This window comes from Orcinus orca, chromosome 5 (assembly GCF_937001465.1).
Source record: "Orcinus orca chromosome 5, mOrcOrc1.1, whole genome shotgun sequence".
NCBI lineage: Eukaryota > Metazoa > Chordata > Mammalia > Artiodactyla > Delphinidae > Orcinus > Orcinus orca.
In genome coordinates this window covers 34,784,210-34,802,370 of record NC_064563.1, presented here as the reverse complement: position 1 = coordinate 34,802,370, position 18,161 = coordinate 34,784,210, and the positions used below count along the sequence as shown (strand labels likewise).

The window sequence follows — 18,161 nt, the reverse complement described above, 5'->3', positions numbered from 1 at the left end:
CTGATTTAAAAATGGGCAGATAACCTGAATAGATGTTTTTCCAGAAAAGATATACAAATGGTCATTGGGCACATAATGAAGATGTTCATCACTAGTGAAGATGAACATCATTAACTATTAGGGAAATGCAAATCAAAGCCACAATTAGACATTACCTCACACCTGTTAGAGTGACTGTTGTCAAACAGAAGAAATAACATGTGTGGGCGAGGATGTGGAGAAAATGGAACCCTTGTGCACTGTTGATGGGAATGTAAATGCAGCCATTGTGGGAAACAGTATGGATAGTCCTCAAAAAATTAAGAATAGAGCTACCATGGGATCCAGCTATTCCACTTCTGGATATTTATCCAAAGATAATGGAAACACTAACTCAGAAAGATATTTGCACCTACTACTGTATGGTGATGGATGGAAACTAAATTTTTGATAGTAAGCACGGTGTAGTGTATACACAAATTCAATCATCATGTTGTACGCATGAAACATGTTATAAACCAATGTTACCTCAATAATGAAATAATCTCTCTTTTCTAAAAAACTAAAAATAAGATAGACTAGTTGATCTTTAGTCCTCTTTCAGACCTAATATTCTCATTCTATGAAAAGCTCAATGCATTTCTCAAAGGTGAGCTAGTAGTAACCCTAACAATGACTTATCGTGAATCAGTCTTAGGGTCATTACCTGACCTCTTTATTTCTTCTATATTTATTTGGCTTCTGCTGGTGCCAAACCAGTGCTTTTTTATTACTAAAGTGCACTTGATGCCGTAACATACCATCTTAGTATCAGCTGGAAATGTTCTTGGTTTAGTTTTATATGACAGGCAGGGTATTTCCACTGGAGTGAAGGGTCTTGTTAAAATCACAAAGCTGGTAGCTTCTCTTCTTGTTACATTGGCTGGACTTATGTATACAATATATGTGTTGATTTCAAATGTCTGTAAGATGTAGAAAACTTCTGTGAAAGAGCTTCTCAATTTTAGGGTCACCAGCTTAATTGTAAGCATAATTGTAATATAAATATTTGTGCAAATATCAAGCTTACTTTGATAATGGAACTACTAGTGATAAAAAGCTCTTTAAGCGGGCTTCCCTGGTGGCGCAGTGGATAAGAATCTGCCTGCCAATGCAGGGGACACAGGTTTGATCCCTGGTTCAGGAAGATCCCACATGCCACGGAGCAACAAAGCCCATGTGCCACAACTACTGAGCCTGTGCTCTAGAGCTTGCGAGCCACAACTACTGAGCCTCTGTGCCACAACTACTGAAGCCCGCAGCCTAGAGCCCATGCTCTGCAACAAGAGAAGCCACCGCAATTAGAAGCCCATACCCTGCAACAAAGAGTAGCCCCCACTCGCCGCAGCTAGAGAAAGCCCGTGTGCAGCAACAAAAACCCAACACAGCCAAAAATAAATAAAATAAGAATAAAAATAAATTTAAAAAAAAAGCTCTTTAAAAAAATGGTGGGGTTGGTGGGAGGGATAAATTGAGAGTTTGGGATTGACATATACTTATTACTATATTTAAAATAGATAACCAACAAGGACCTACTGTATAGCACAGGGAACTCTGCTCAATATTCTGTAATAACCTAAATGGGGAAAGAATTTGAAAAAGAATAAGATATATGTATATGTGTAACTGGATCACTTTGCTGTACACCTGAAACTAACAGCATTGTAAGTCAACTATAATCCAATGTAATATAAAAATTTTTTCAAATGGTGGGGCAAAGAAACTTACTGGTTTAAATAGGAATTTTCCATATGTGCAAGAAGTCTTGGGAAAAGACCCCTTCTGCTTTAAACAACAGCAGTGTCTTTATTTCTTTACAGACATTACAATGGCAAAATCAGGAAAGTTAATTCAGCAGCAGCTTGAAAAAGAAATGTAAGTAAGAATAAGTCCTGTTGGTTAACTGTATCTCTTAACACTTAGGAAATATGTATATATTGCTTAAGGTCTTTGGTTTTGTATGGTTATCACAATTAGCCTGAAGATTGGTGTGAAATATACTTGTTAAATAATTGACAACAGAATTAATGGAACTGTAAAAAGTATTAATGGGATGTTTATAGATATTTTAAATTTTCGTGGAAAGAAAATCTCAGGTTTATTGCGACTACAGCTCGATTTGTTTTCCCACTGTTTCTAGACCTAGTTTATAGTAGATATGAAAGGATTTAAAAACTAAATTTGAAAGCCATGGAAATTTTTGTTGACAGAACAAGAAAGGAACACTTCAGAAGAATATAAAAATCTATGATACTATTTTGTAGTGTGTTTCTTGTTTTCAAGCTATGTGGTGATATCATTTAGCTTGATTTTAGTGTTTAAAAATTTGTGAATTGAGCTATAAGCTTTTGAATTTTAAGGAATCTATGTCTCTGTGTTCTGCTGATTTGTAAGAGTTAGCTAACAGGTTGCTTACATAGGAGATACAATCAACATTATAATAGAGCAAGTTATGTTTTCTTATGCTGTTATGTAAGGATATTTTTAATAAAAAAATCTGATAAGGAAAAATTGTACAAACTCAACTTTTAGTAAATTTTTTTCCAATTATCATTTACATTCTCCTTTGTTCATTTAATAAGCACCTATAATTTGTCTAACATATGCCATGACCTGCTCTAGGATGTGACTATAAGAAGTGTGATGTTGTTCCTGTACTCAGGAGCTTAGAGTCTAGTAGAATATGGTTTGCTTCAGGGGTTGACAAACTCCTGCTGAGGGTCTGCCAACAAAGAGTGGTTTTGCATTTTTATAGGACAGGTAAGAAAAGAAGAAAAGTAGAAAAATATGTGGCAGAGACTAAATATCACCCACAAGCCCAAAATATCTAATTTATGGCTCTTTACAGAAAAATTTTACCAGCCCTGGTCTGTCTATTTCTGTGGCTTTTTTTTTTTCAATTGAGAATGATATATTCAATCCCATGTGCTTTAAACTTTTTAATATATAATAGAAGAAAAGTTAGCCATTCAATTAGATTTATCAAAGACATCATTCCTTCAAATTGAATATCAAAAGAACATTTTAACCCCTTTATTGAGGTATAATTGATAGTAAAAAGCTGTGAATATTTAATGTATACAACTCAATTTGGGGATAAGCATACACCTGTGAAACCATCATCACCATCGAGGCCATAAAAATATCCATTACTTCCCAGAGTTTCTTCCTACGTACTTCATTATTTGTGTGTGTATGTATTTCATGAGAACACTTAACATAAGATCTACCCTATTAGCAAATTTTAAGTGTACAGTGAATACTATGCTATATATTAGATCTCTAGCACTTACTTATTTGCATAACTGAAACTTTATACCCTTTGACCATCATCTCTCCATTTCCCCCTGCCCCCCACCTTGGTGACCACCATTCTACTCTTTGCTTCCATGTGTTTGACTGTTTTAGATTCCACATATAAGTGTAATTAATCATAATGGTAGTTGTCTTACTCTATGTTATTTCACTTAGCATAATGTTCTCTAGGTCCATCCATGTCGCAAATGGCAGGAATTTCTTCTGCAGGGCTAAATAATATTCCATTGTATATATGTTCCACATTTTCTTTATCTGTTCATCCTTCGATGGACATTTAGGTTGCTTCCATATATTGGCTATTGTTAATAATGCTTCAATGAACATGGAAGGCATATACCTCTCTGAGATCCTGATTTCAGTTCCTTTGGATAACTACCCAGAAGTGGAATTGCTGATTCATATGGTAGTAGTTCTGTTTGTAATTTTTTGAGGAATCTCAGTGCTGTTTTCTGTAATAGCTGTACCAATTTACATACCCACCAACAATGTACCAAGGTTCCCTTTTCTCCATATCTTTACCAACACTTATCTTTTTTTTTCTAATGTTAGTAATTCTGTCAGGTGTGAAGTGACATCTCATTGTGGTTTTGATTTGCATTTCCCTGATGAATAGTGATGTTTAGCATCTTTTCATGTACTTGTTGACTATTCGTATGTCCTCTATGTCTGTTCAGGTCCTTTGCCCATTTTTCAAATTGGATTATTTGTTTTTTTTGTTACTGGGTTGTATGTTTTGGGACAGATCCAAAAACATATTGCTAAATCCCATATTTTGGATATTAACGCTTATCAGATATATGGTTTGGAAATATTTTCCCCCATTCCATAGGTTATCTTTTCATTTTGTTGATTCTTTCCTTTGCTGTGCACAAGCTTTTTAGTTTGCTATAATCACACTTGTTTATGTTTGCTTTGTTATTTGCTTTTGGTCTCATATCTTAAAACTAATTTCCACAACACCAATGTCAGTGAACATTTTCTTCTTGGATTTTTATGGTTTCAGGTCTTATATTTAAGTCTTTAATCCATTTTGAGTTGATTTTGTGTATGGTATAACATACACAGTTTCATTCTTTTGCATGTAGATATCCAGTTTTCCCAGCACCATTTATTGAAGAGACTATCCTTTTCCTATAGTATACTCCTGTCATCCTTGTTGAAGATTAGTTTACTGTATATTCATGGGTTTGTGCTGGGCTCTCTATTCTATTCCATTGATCTATATGTCTTTTTATAGTACCATATTGTTTTGATTACTATAGGTTTACAATATAATTTGAAATCTGGAAATGTGATGCCTCCAGATTTATTGTTCTTACTCAAGATTATTTTGAGTATTATAGTTCTTTTGTGGTTCCATATGAATTCTACCATTGTTTCTTCTATTTCTGTGAAAAATTCCATTGGAATATTGATTGAGATTCCATTAAATTTATAGATGGAGATTTTTTTGTTTGCATTGGGTCTCAGTTGCGGCACGTGGGATCTTCGTTGCGGCATGTGGGATCTTTTGTTGCAGCCTGTGGGCTTCTCTCTAGTTGTGGCGCGCAGGCTCCAGAGAGTAGTTTGGGGAGAGTGGGCTCTGTAGTTTGCGGCATGTGGGCTCAGTAGTTGTGGTGTGCGGGCTTAGTCGCCCTGCGGCATGTGGGATCTTAGTTCCCTGACCAGAAATAGAACCCACATCCCCTGCATTGGAAGGCAGATTCTTAACCACTGGACCACCAGGGAAGTCCCCTATAGATGGACATTTTAACAATGTAAATTATTCCAATATATGAACAAGGGGCATTTTTCCATTTATTTGTGTCTTCAGTTTCTTTCATCACTGTTTTGTAGTTTTCAGTGTACAGATCTTTCACCTACTTTGTTAAATTTATGCCTAAGTATTTTATTGTTTTTGATGCTATTATAAATGGAATTGTTTTGTTAATTTCTTTTCCTGATAGTTCATTAGTAGTGCATAGAAACAGAACTTGTTTTTGTGTGTAGATTTTGTATCCTGCAATTTTACTGAGTCTATTAGTTCTCATTTTTGGGGGGGTCTTTTATGGTTTTCTATATTTAAGATCAAGTGATCTGAAATCAGAGATAATTTTACTTCTTCCTTTCTGATTTTGATGCCTTTTGTTTCTTTTTTGCCTAATTGCTCTGTCTAGGACTTCCAGTACTATGTTGAATAGAAGTGGCAAGAGTAGGCATCCTTATCTTGTTTCTGATCTTAGAGGAAAAGCTTTTAGCTTTCACTATTGAGTATGATGTTATCTGTGGGCTTGTCATATATGACACTTGTTATTTTGAGGTACATACCTTCTGTAACTATTTTGTTGAGTTCTTATCGTGAAAGGATGTTGAATTTTGTCATGCTTTTTCTGAATCTGTTGAGATGATCATAAGATTTTTATCCTTCATCCTGTTAATGTGATGTATCCCATTTATTTATTTAGGTTCTCTGATGTTACATATATACATGTATATGTACACAATTATTTTATCCTCTTGATGAATTGGCCCCTTTATTATTATATGATAACCTTCTTTGTTTCTTGTGACAATTTTTGACTTAGTCTAGTCTGTTGATATTTATGTATTCAGCCCTACTCTCTTGTTTATCATTTGTATAGAATATGTTTTTCTGTCCCTTTACTTTGAACCTTAAATCGAGAGTGCATCTCTTGGAGATAGCATGTACTTCAAGCTTGTTTTTTTATCCATTCATCCACTCTGTTTTGATTTGTAATTTAAACCATTTACATTTAAAGTAATTATTGATAGGTAAGAACTTATTCTGTTTTGTTGATGGTTTTCTGACTGTTTCATAGTTCCTTTGTCTCCTCTTCCTTTGTAATTTGATGATTTCTTTTGTATTGTTATGCTTTGACTTTTTTCTCTTTATTTTGTGTGTCTACTACAGGTGTTTTCTTTGTGACTGTCATGGCTTATATAAAACATCTTATAATACTGACAGTCTAATTTAAGCTGATAACAACTTTGTATACAAAAATTTGTATACATTAACTTCTCCTTCCCCCACATTTTATGTTACTGATGTCACAATTTACATCTTTTTATATTGTGTATCCATTAATAAATTATTGTAGTCATAGTTATTTTTATTACTTTTGTCTTTAGCTTTTATGCTAGAGTTAAAAATGATTTATGTGTCACCATTACAATACTAGAGTATTCTAAATTTTAGTATATTCTTACTGTTACAGTGAGTTTTATACTTTCATATGTTTTCATGTTCTTGATTAGTTTTATTTCACCTTGAAGAACTCCCTTTAACATTTCTTATAAGGCAGAACTAGTAGTGATGAACTGCAGCTTTTGTGTGTTTGGGAAAGCTTTTGTCTGTCCTTCATATCTGAAGGACAGTTTTGCTGGGTATAGTATTCTTGGATGGCAGGTTTTTTTTCTTTCAGCATTTTGAATATACCATCCCACTCTCCACTGGCCTGCAAGGTTTCTGCTATGAGATCCACTTTTAGTCTTATGGATTTTCCCTTGTTTGTGACAGATGGCCTTTCTCTTAATGCTTTCAACATTCTGTCTTTGACTTTTGTCAGTTTGATTATAATGTGTCTCATTAAAGCTCTCTTTATGTTTAATCCATTTGGGGTTTTAGGGGCTTAGTGGATCTGGATGTTCATTTCTCTCCCCAGATTTGGGAGTTTTCTATCATTATTTTTTTAAATAAGCTTTCTGATTCTTTGTCTTTATCTGCTCTTTCTGAGACTCCCATAATGCATATATCGGTTCCTTTTATGATGTCCCATAAGACTTTCTTCACTCTTTTTCGCTTTTTCTTTTTGTTTTTCTCACAATTTCAAGTTACCTGTGTTCAAGCTCTCCAATTCTTTATTCTGCTTGATTGAGTCTGCTGTTGAATTTTTCACATCCAGTCATTGTGTTCTTCAGCTCCAGAATTTTTGTTTTTCATGGTTTCTGTATCTTTGTTGACTTTCTGATTTTGTTCACCTATTCTTTGCCTCATTTTGTTGAGTTTTCTGTGTTATTTTGTACCTTATGGGACTTTCAGATGATTATTTTGAATTCTTTGCCAGGCACTTTGTAGATCTCCATTTCTTTAGGGTCAGTTATTGGTGATTTATCTTCTTCCTTTGGTGGTGTCATGTTTCCCTGATTTTTCATGATCCTTGTGTCCCTATTTTGGTGTCTGCACATTTGAAAAAGTAATGACTTCTTCTAGTCATTATAGACTAACTTTGTCAGAGTAAGCACTTCTCTAGTCAGTCCAGCCAGAGATTCTGGGTGGGCTTGCTGCTGGAGTCCCTAGGCAGGTTGGCCTTGCTTCTGGGTTTGTGGGTGGGTGGGCCTAATGCCTGGGTCCATGGAAACTGGCCTGGAAACTGAATCTGTCATGGCTGGCCAGGTAGGTACCTGTGTCTACTGGGGCTGGTCAGGAGCTAGGTTCCATGACACAGTAGGTGCTCACTTCACTCTCCTTCCCCCGTGTGAATCATATCTCTCCATGCTGCATTGTTCAGGCTTGCAGGAGCAGTAACGTGGGTAATGTGGAACTGTCCTTTCTACCCTCTTCAATGCATCTTTTCTTATTTCTGTGTTATACCCAGGTGCTGTCATCTCTAACCTGGATTTCTTACCTCTCATGAAGGTATTCTTCTGTGTGGATGGTTATTCAAATTGATGTTTCTGTGAGAGGACTTGAGCTGAAAACTCCCATTCTGCCATCTTGCTGGTGTCACTTTCAGTGGTTTCTGTCCTTTCTGAAATTGCATGTTCATCACCTCTTCTCCTATTCTTGATGTTCACTCTTTTGAGACTGCATATTGCTTGTCATTAAGCTAAAAAAATTGGAATTAGCTGATTTGTTTTTCTAAATTTTCTGTTGCAATTGTTGAGAATTATCTTTTGGACAAAAACAGGCATAATATTTGTACATCCATTTTTTAAAACAGCATAGTCCAAGTCTTCCCATGTTTAAAACACATTTTCCTTAGTCCATTTGTTTTTCACTCTAAAGGGCCGTAGAAAAACAATACAGAAAAAAATGCTGTATTATACGGCAGTGAAATAAAATGTTAAAAAGTTATAAAGGGGGCTTCCCTGGTGGCACAGTGGTTACGAATCCACCTGCCAATGCAGGGAACACGGGTTGGAGCCCTGCTCTGGGAAGATCCCACGTGCTGTAGAGCAACTAAGCCCCTGTGCCACAACTACTGAGCCTGCACTCTAGAGCCCATGAACCACAACAACTGAACCCATGCTCCTAGAGCCCATGCTCCATGACAAAAGAAGCCACCACAATGAGAAGCCTGTGCACCACAACGAAGGGCAGTCCCCACTCACCGCAACTAAAGAAAGCCCACGTGCAGCAACGAACCCAACACAGCCATAAAAAAAAAAAGTTATAAAGGCTAATATCAGTTAAATTAGGAGTCTAAATTTAGTTTAATCCTGTGTTTAGGAGAACTAGGCCTTATCAGCTTTGAAGCATTTGATAGTCTTCTGAATCACAAGATTTACTATATTTACATGGCCTTATGGCAAGAGCTGAATATAATGTTCGTCTTTTTTTCCTTTTGAGTTGTTTTTTAATTGCAAAATATACTACATGTAAAAGAGTATATGTGCCACATATATTGAGTTTAAAGAATAGTAAGGTGAATACCCATGGATGCACCACCTTACTTAGAAGGCCCTACGTGCTCCTCCCCAAATGCTTTTCCCTGTATTAATTCTTTGTTGTTGTTTTTTTTACAACTTTATTGGAGTATAATTGCTTTACAATGGTGTTGTTAGTTTCTGCTTTATAAGAGAATGAATCAGTTATACATATACATATGTTCCCATATCTCTTCACTCTTGTGTCTCCCTCCCTCCCACCCTCCCTATCCCACCCCTCTAGGTGGTCACAAAGCACCGAGGGGATCTCCCTGTGCTTTGCGGCTGCTTCCCACTAGCTATCTATTTTACGTTTGGTAGTGTATATATGTCCATACCACTCTCTCACTTTGTCACAGCTTACCCTTCCCCCTCCCCATATTCTCAAGTCCATTCTCTAGTAGGTCTGTGTCTTTATTCCTGTCTTACCCTTAGGTTCTTCATGACACTTTTTTTTCTTAAATTCCATATATATGTGTTAGCGTATGGTATTTGTCTTTCTCTTTCTGACTTACTTCACTCTGTATGACAGACTCTGGGTCCATCCACCTCATTACAAATAGCTCAATTTCGTTTCCTTTTATGGCCTAGTAATATTCCATTGTATATATGTGCCACATCTTCTTTATCCATTCATCCGTTGATGGACACTTAGGTTGTTTCCATCTCCTGACTATTGTAAATAGAGCTGCAATGAACATTTTGGTACATGACTCTTTTTGAATTATGGTTTTCTCAGGGTATATGCCCAGTAGTGGGATTGCTGGGTCATATGGTAGTTCTATTTGTAGTTTTCTAAGGAACATCCATACTGTTCTCCATAGTGGCTGTACCAATTCACATTCCCACCATCAGTGCAAGAGTGTTTTCTTTTCTCCACACCCTCTCCAGCATTTATTGTTTCTAGATTTTTTGATGATGGCCATTCTGACTGGTGTGAGATGATATCTCATTGTAGTTTTGATTTGCATTTCTCTAATGGTTAATGATGTTGAGCACTCTTTCATGTGTTTGTTGGCAGTCTGTATATCTTCTTTGGAGAAATGTCTGTTTAGGTCTTCTGCCCATTGTTGGATTGGGTTATTTGTTTTTTTGTCATTGAGCTGCATGAGCTGCTTGTAAATTTTGGAGATTAATCCTTTGTCAGTTGCTTCATTTGCAAATATTTTCTCCCATTCTGAGGATTGTCTTTTGGTCTCGTTTATGGTTTCCTTTGCTGTGCAAAACCTTTGAGGTTTCATTACGTCCCATTTGTTTATTTTTGTTTTTATTTCCATTTCTCTAGGAGGTGGGTCAAAAAGGATCTTGCTGTGGTTTATGTCATAGAGTGTTCTGCCTATGTTTTCCTCGAAGAGTTTGATAGTTTCTGGCCTTACATTTAGATCTTTAATCCATTTTGAGCTTATTTTTGTAGATGGTGTTAGGGAGTGATCTAATCTCATACTTTTACATGTAGCTGTCCAGTTTTCCCAGCACCACTTATTGAAGAGGCTGTTCTTTCTCCACTGTACATTCCTGCCTCCTTTATCAAAGATAAGGTGACCATATGTGCGTGGGTTTATCTCTGGGCTTTCTATCCTGTCCCATTGATCTGTCTTTCTGTTTTTGTGCCAGTACCATACTGTCTTGATTACTGTAGCTTTGTAGTATAGTCTGAAGTCAGGAAGCCTGATTCCTCCAGCTCCGTTTTTCGTTCTCAAGATTGCTTTGGGTATTCAGCGTCTTTTGTGTTTCCATACAATTGTGAAATTTTCTTTTCTAGTTCTGTGAAAAATGCCAGTGGTAGTTTGATAGGGATTGCATTGAATCTGTAGCTTGCTTTGGGTAGTAGAGTCATTTTCACAATGTTGATTCTTCCAATCCAAGAACATGGGATATCCCTCCATCTATTTGTATCATCTTTAATTTCTTTCATCAGTGTCTTATAATTCTCTGCATACGGGTCTTTTGTCTCCTTAGGTAGGTTTATTCCTAGATATTTTATTCTTTTTTGTTGCAGTGGTAAACGGGAGTGTTTTCTTGATTTCACTTTCAGATTTTTTATCATTAATATATAGGAATGCCAGAGATTTCTGTGCATTAATTTTGTATCCTGCTACTTTACCAAATTCATTGATTAGCTCTAGTAGTTTTCTGGTAGCATCTTTAGGATTCTCTATGTATAGTATCATGTCATCTGCAAACAGTGACAGCTTTACTTCTTCTTTTCCGATTTGGATTCCTTTTATTTCCTTTTCTTCTCTGATTGCTGTGGCTAAAACTTCCAAAACTATGTTGAATAAGAGTGGTGAGAGTGGGCAACCTTCTCTTGGTCCTGATCTTAGTGGAAATGCTTTCGGTTTTTCACCATTGAGGATGATGTTGGCTGTGGGTTTGTCATATACAGCCTTTATTATGTTGAGGAAAGTTCCCTCTATGCCTACTTTCTGCAGGGTTTTTATCATAAATGGGTGTTGGATTTTGTCGAAAGCTTTCTCTGCATCTGTTGAGATAACCATATGGTTTTTATCTTTCAGTTTATTAACATGGTGTATCACATTGATTGATTGCGTATATTGAAGAATCCTTGCATTCCTGGAATAAACCCCGCTTGATCATGGTGTATGATCCTTTTAATGTGTTGTTCGATTCTGTTTGCTAGTATTTTGTTGAGGATTTTTGCATCTGTGTTCATCAGTGATATTGGCCTGTAGCTTTCTCTCTTTGTGACATCCTTGTCTGGTTTTGGTATCAGGGTGATGGTGGCCTCGTAGAATGAGTTTGGGTGTGTTCCTCCCTCTGCTATATTTTGGATGAGTTTGAGGAGGATAGGTGTTAGCTCTTCTCTAAATGTTTGATACAATTCGCTTGTGAAGCCATCTGGTCCTGGGCTTATGTTTGTTGAAAGATTTTTTTTTTTTTTTTTGAGGTACGCGGGCCTCTCACTGTTGTGGCCTCTCCCGTTGTGGAGCACAGGCTCCGGACGCGCTGGCTCAGCAGCCATGGCTCACGGGCCCAGCCGCTCCACGGCATGTGGGATCTTCCCGGACCAGGGCTCGAACCCGCGTCCCCTGCATCGGCAGGCGGACTCTCAACCACTGCGCCACTAGGGAAGCTTGTTGGAAGATTTTAAATCACAGTTTCAATTTCAGTGCTTGTGATTGGTCTGTTCATATTTTCTGTTTCTTCCTGATTCAGTCTTGGCAGTTTGTGCATTTCTAAGAATTTGTCCATTTCTTCCAGGTTGTCCATTTGATTGGCATAGAGTTGCTTGTAGTAATCTCTCATGATCTTTTGTATTTCTGCAGTGTCAGTTGTTACTTCTCCTTTTCTAATTCTATTGATTTGAGTCTTCTCCCTTTTTTTCTTGATGAGTCTGTCTAGTGGTTTATCAGTTTTGTTTATTTTCTCAAAGAACCAGCTTTTAGTTTTATTGATCTTTGCTATCGTTTCCTTCATTTGTTTTTCATTTATTTCTGATATGATCTTTATGATTTCTTTCCTTCTGCTAACTTTAGGGTTTTTTTGTTCTTTCTCTAATTGCTTTAGGTGCAAGTTTAGGTTGTTTATTCGAGATGTTTTCTGTTTCTTAAGGTAGGCTTGTATAGCTATAAACTTCCCTCTTAGAACTGCTTTTGCTGCATCCCATAGGTTTTGGGTTGTCCTGTCTCCATTGTCATTTGTTTCTAGGTATGTTTTGATTTCCTCTTTGATTTCTTCAGTGATCACTTCGTTATTAAGTAGTGTATTGTTTAGCCTCCATGTGTTTGTATTTTTTACAGATCTTTTCCTGTAATTGATATCTAGTCTCATAGTGTTGTGGTCGGAGAAGATACTTGATACAATTTCAGTTTTATTAAATTTACCAAGGCTTGATTTGTGACCCAAGGTATGATCTATCCTGAAGAATGTTCCAAGAGCCCTTGAGAAAAATGTGTGTTCTGTTGTTTTTGGATGGAATGTCCTATAAATATCAATTAAGTCCATCTTGTTTAATGTATCATTTAAAGCTTATGTTTCCTTATTTATTTTCATTTTGGATCATCTGTCCATTGGTGAAAGTGGGGTGTTAAAGTCCCCTACTATGAATGTGTTACTGTCGATTTCCCCTTTTATGGCTGTTAGTATTTGCCTTATGTATTGAGGTGCTCCTATGTTGGGTGCATAGATACTTAAAATTGTTATATCTTCTTCTTGGATCGATCCTTGATCATTATGTAGTGTCCTTCTTTGTCTCTTCTAATAGTCTTTATTTTAAAGTCTATTTTGTCTGATATGAGAATAGCTACTCCAGCTTTCTTTTGGTTTCCATTTGCATGGAATATCTTTTTCCATCCCCTTACTTTCAGTCTGTATGTGTCTCTAGGTCTGAAGTGGGTCTCTTGTAGACAGCATATATATGAGTCTTGTTTTTGTATCTATTCAGCCAGTCTGTGTCTTTTTGTGGGCACATTTAATCCATTTACATTTAAGGTAATTATTGATATGTATGTTCCTATTCCCATTTTCTTAATTGTTTTGGGTTTGTTATTGTAGGTCTTTTCCTTCTCTTGTGTTTCTTGCCTAGAGAAGTTCCTTTAGCATTTGTTGTAAAGCTGGTTTGGTGGTGCTGAACTCTCTCAGCTTTTGCTTGTCTGTAAAGGTTTTAATTTCTCCATCAAATCTGAATGAGATCCTTGCTGGGTAGACTAATCTTGGTTGTAGGTTTCTGTCCTTCATCACTTTAAATATGTCCTGCCAGTCCCTTCTGGCTTTCAGCAGAGTTTCTGCTGAAAGATCAGTTGTTAACCTTATCGGGATTCCCTTGTGTGTTATTTGTTGTTTTTCCCTTGCTGCTTTTAATATGTTTTCTTTTTATTTAACTTTTGACAGTTTGATTAATATGTGTCTTGGCGTATTTCTCCTTGGATTTATCCTGTATGGGACTCTCTGTGCTTCCTGGACTTGATTAACTATTTCCTTTCCCATATTAGGGAAGTTTTCAACTATAATCTCGTCAAATATTTTCTCAATCCCTTTCTTTTTCTCTTCTTCTTCTGGAACCCCTATAATTCGAATGTTGGTGCGTTTAATGTTGTCCCAGAGGTCTCTGAGACTGTCCTCAGTTCTTTTCATTCTTTTTTCTTTATTCTGCTCTACAGTAGTTATTTCCACTATTTTATTTTCCAGGTCACTTATCCATTCTTCTGCCTCAGTTATTCTGCTATTGATCCCATCTAGAGGATTTTTCATTTCATTTATTGTGTTGTTCATCATTGCTTGTTTCATCTTTAGTTCTTCTAGGTCCTTTTTAAATGTTTCTTGCATTTTCTCTATTCTATTTCTAAGATTTTGGATCATCTTTACTATCATTATTCTGAATTCTTTTTCAGGTAGACTGCCTATTTTCTCTTCATTTGTTTCGTCTGGTGGGTTTTTATCTTGCTCCTTTATCTGCTTTGTGTTTTTCTGTCTTCTCATTTTGCTTATCTTACTGTTTTGGGGGTCTCCTTTCTGCAGGCTGCAGGTTCGTAGTTCCCGTTGTTTTTGGTGTCTGTCCCCAGTGGCTAAAGTTGGTTCAGTGGGTTGTGTAGGCTTCCTGGTGGAGGGCACTAGTGCCTGTGTTCTGCTGGATGAGGCTGGATCTTTTTTTTCTGGTGGGCAGGTCCACGTCTGGTGGTGTGTTTTGGGGTGTCTGTAGACTTAGATTTTAGGCAGCCTCTCTGCTAATGGGTGGGGTTGTGTCCCTGTTTTGCTAGTTGTTTGGCATAGGGTGTCCAGCACTGTAGCTTGCTGGTCATTGAGTGAAGCTGGGTGCTGGTTTTGAGATGGAGATGTCTGGGAGATTTTCGCCATTTGATATTATGTGGAGCTGGGAGGTCTCTTGTGGACCAGTGTCCTGAAGTTGGCTCTCCCACCTCAGAGGCACAGCATTGACTCCTGGCTGCAGCACCAAGAGCCTTTCATCCACATGGTTCAGAATAAAAGGGAGAAAAAGAAGAAAGAAAGAGAGAGAGAGAGAGAGAGAAGGAGGGAAGAGGATAAAATCAAATAAAATAAAGGAAGATAAAATAAAATTGTTAAAATAAAAAATAATTATTAAGAAAAAAAATTTTTTTAAAGGAAAAAAAAAAACGGACAGATAGAACCCTAGTACAAATGGTGAAAGCAAAGCTATTCAGACAAAATCTGATGCAGAAGCATACACATACACACTCACAAGAAGAGGAAAAGGGGAAAAAAATCATAAATCTTGCTCTCAAAGTCCACCTCCTCAATTTGGGATGATTCGTTGTCTATTCATGTATTCCACAGATGCAGGGTACATCAAGTTGATTGTGGAGCTTTAATCCACTGCTTCTGGGGCTGCTGGGAGAAATGTCCCTTTCTCTTCTTTGTTCTCACAGCTCCCGGGGCTCAGCTTTGGATTTGGCCCCGCCTTTGTGTGTAGGTCTTCGGAGGGCGTCTGTTCTTCGCTCAGACAGTACTGGGTTAAAGGAGCAGCTGCTTCGGGGGCTCTGGCTCACTCTGGCCGGGGGCAGGGAGGGGCACGGAGTGTGGGGCGAGCCTGCGGCAGCCGAGGCCAGCGTGACGTTGCACCAGCCTGAGGCGCGCTGTGCGTTCTCCCGGGGAAGTTGTCCCTGGATCCCGGGACCCTGGCAGTGGCGGGCCACACAGGCTCCCCGGAAGGGGGGTGTGGAGAGTGACCTGTGCTCGCACACAGGCTTCTTGGTGGTGGCAGCAGCAGCCTTAGCGTCTCATGCCCGGCTCTGGGGTCCGCGCTGTTAACCGCTGCTCGCGCCAGTCTCTGTAGCTCCTTTAAGCAGCGCCTTGTTTTTTCTTGCCACCTGCCTGCTTGAGTTGGGATGTCAGTCTCCTCCTGCCCTTGGACTGGGCTTTACACCATCAGTTATACTGGTTCTCAGGCCTTTGGACAGGGACTGGAATTATAACCACTCGCTTTCCTGGGTTTCCAGTTTGCAGATGGCAGATGATGTGATTCTTAGTTTCCTTTATCACTCATATTTTTCTGGGCAGTTAAAGCATTTTTCAGTATGAGGAATATATAATCATGGTTCTCTCATTGTCCAGAACTGGGTCACGCGGCCACGTCCAGCAGCAGTAGATACTGACTTCTTCTTCTCTGGGCTCCAGCCTGCTGTCCCCACGACTGTCGCGGCTTCGGCCCCCGGGGCCCCTCCAGAGCCGACGGCCTCAGTGTGGCTGCCCTCCCCTCGGGCTCCGGGGCAGTTCCATGACAGCGGAGGGAAGAGACCCCGAGCCGGGAGTTCCAGCTCTGTGGAAACGCGGGCTCCGTTCTCTAATTATTTGTTTTTAAAATACGTTTTACATCTATGTGTGTCTTTCTAAGCAAGGTATTTAGTTTTCCTGTGGATTCTTCACTAGTTTTCATGAAATCTTACAGCACCAAGAAACGCTTTATTTTGTAAGAAAGCAGATTGTCAGCCTGTATTCCTCTGCTTCTGGACAGCAGAAAGGGGAAGAAAAGTAGACAAATGAGCCTTGCTTTTGCAATTCTTATTAGGGCCAGCAGGTGGCAGTTAAGTGACTTAAATTGGGAAAGTGTTAGTGGTTAAAGAGATTGGAGAATAGTAATTGTACCCAAACTGGATATGAGAGTCTGTAGTTTGTGGATTTCTAAGCTCTGTATCCAGATAGACTCAAGGTAAATATAAATACCCTATCTACCCACACTTCACTTTCAGAAACTTTTCAGAAAGGTTTTATAATACTTATAGCGGGTAATTTAAAACTGTATCTTAAAATGGCATCATGCAGGAAATGCTAGTAGAAGGAGGCACTGAACTGGAAGAAGGTTGGTGTGACCTTGGTTCATTAGTGCCCTCCTGTCATCTGGCCATGTTAGGTTGGATCCGTATCCTGTCTGTCCAAGAGAGTGACCTGTAAATGCAAATATTCAGCAATCCTAATAGCATAATTGACAGTTTTATGATGAAGTATTTAAATGAGTGCTGAAATATTTAGGAATTAATATGACTTCCTAAAGGCCTTTAATTGTTATATAAAAATTAAGCTCTTTTTGCTTCCTGACTCATTTTCCTTTTGTCTCACAGCAATACCTTACGAGTCACCCGTTCTGCTGCCCCCAGCATACTGGACAGTTCTAGCACTGCCACTGCTCAACTGGGAAAGAAAGGCAAAGAATTTGAATTCTCACAGTTGCCCCTCAAAGTGGAGTTCCTGGAGTGCAGTGCCAAGGGCGGAAGAGGGGACGCTGGCTCTGCTGACATCCAGGACTTGGAGAAGTGGCTGGCTAAAATCGCCTGAGGGCCAGATGCAAACACAAGACGCGAATGTGTATGTGTGTGACTGACAGTTTTGGAAAAGGATGTGGTGGTCTGGAGTTGATAAAGAAGGGGTACAAATATAGTTAGGAACTTTTCCTTGTTCTGGAAACAAATTATTGTTGAAACCAGTGTGGAAGTTTTTAAGTTCAGTTCTCCCTTATTGCTTTCAAGCTAGTTAGTTTTATTTGATTCGTGTCTTCCCTTTTCAAAGTGTATGTAAGGTCCCTTTAGCATATGCTTGATGTAAGGTCAAGGTCTAACAAGCCGACCTCACGTAGAGAGGATATTATCATGAGAATATAATATCATCTAAAATGTTTTCTTGTCCTCTGCTTCTGTGCTTTGGTCTCTTTTTCCTGGAAACAAACCTGTCTGTGTATGGAACTGGGTGATTTCCAATTGCCTTTGACATTCATGGGCAGTACATCATCTAGTCCTCTGTGAATTTTCAGATTTGTAGGTGCAATTACAATATGGTCTCCGACATGTGAAGGAAGGTTGAAAACAGCAGAGCTGTGTTGACAGTGGTCTGTTCTTCATCAGCTCAGTGACTTGTCCACACTCCAGCCTCATAGCACTTAGGTTTCAAAAACATGTTGTGAACCCTAGGAGTCGTCCCCAGGTGATAGAACTATAAGTGCTAAATCCCCAAATGCTACTAAAATGTACACTAGAAATGTACGTTCTAGTGGTTTCCCTTAACTGGGGAATACGTGGAGATTTAGAAGCTGTTCTGTTTTTCTGGATGCGTGAATGCTCCTGGGCTATCTTCATGTGCTGTTTGATGAGCTCCTATCTTGTACTGTCAGCTTGAATGCTGTGGAACAAATACAAAATGAAAAAAGTTCTCTGTAGATTTTTAAAGTGCATGTTCACTGATGGTTTAAGAAA

General features: G+C 38.4%; 1 protein-coding gene across 1 annotated transcript in view; it reads left to right on the top strand.

The window, feature by feature from the left end:
• The window catches only part of SRPRB (SRP receptor subunit beta), a 37,314-nt gene extending 19,727 nt beyond the window's left edge, over nt 1-17,587 (top strand). Inside the window, exons 6-7 of the mRNA XM_004278923.4 lie at nt 1,839-1,893; nt 17,037-17,587. Of these exons, the coding sequence (XP_004278971.1) occupies nt 1,839-1,893; nt 17,037-17,250 (269 nt within the window). The 3' untranslated portion in view covers nt 17,251-17,587. The remainder of the gene's footprint in view (nt 1-1,838; nt 1,894-17,036) is intronic.
• The last annotated feature ends 574 nt before the right edge of the window (nt 17,588-18,161 follow it).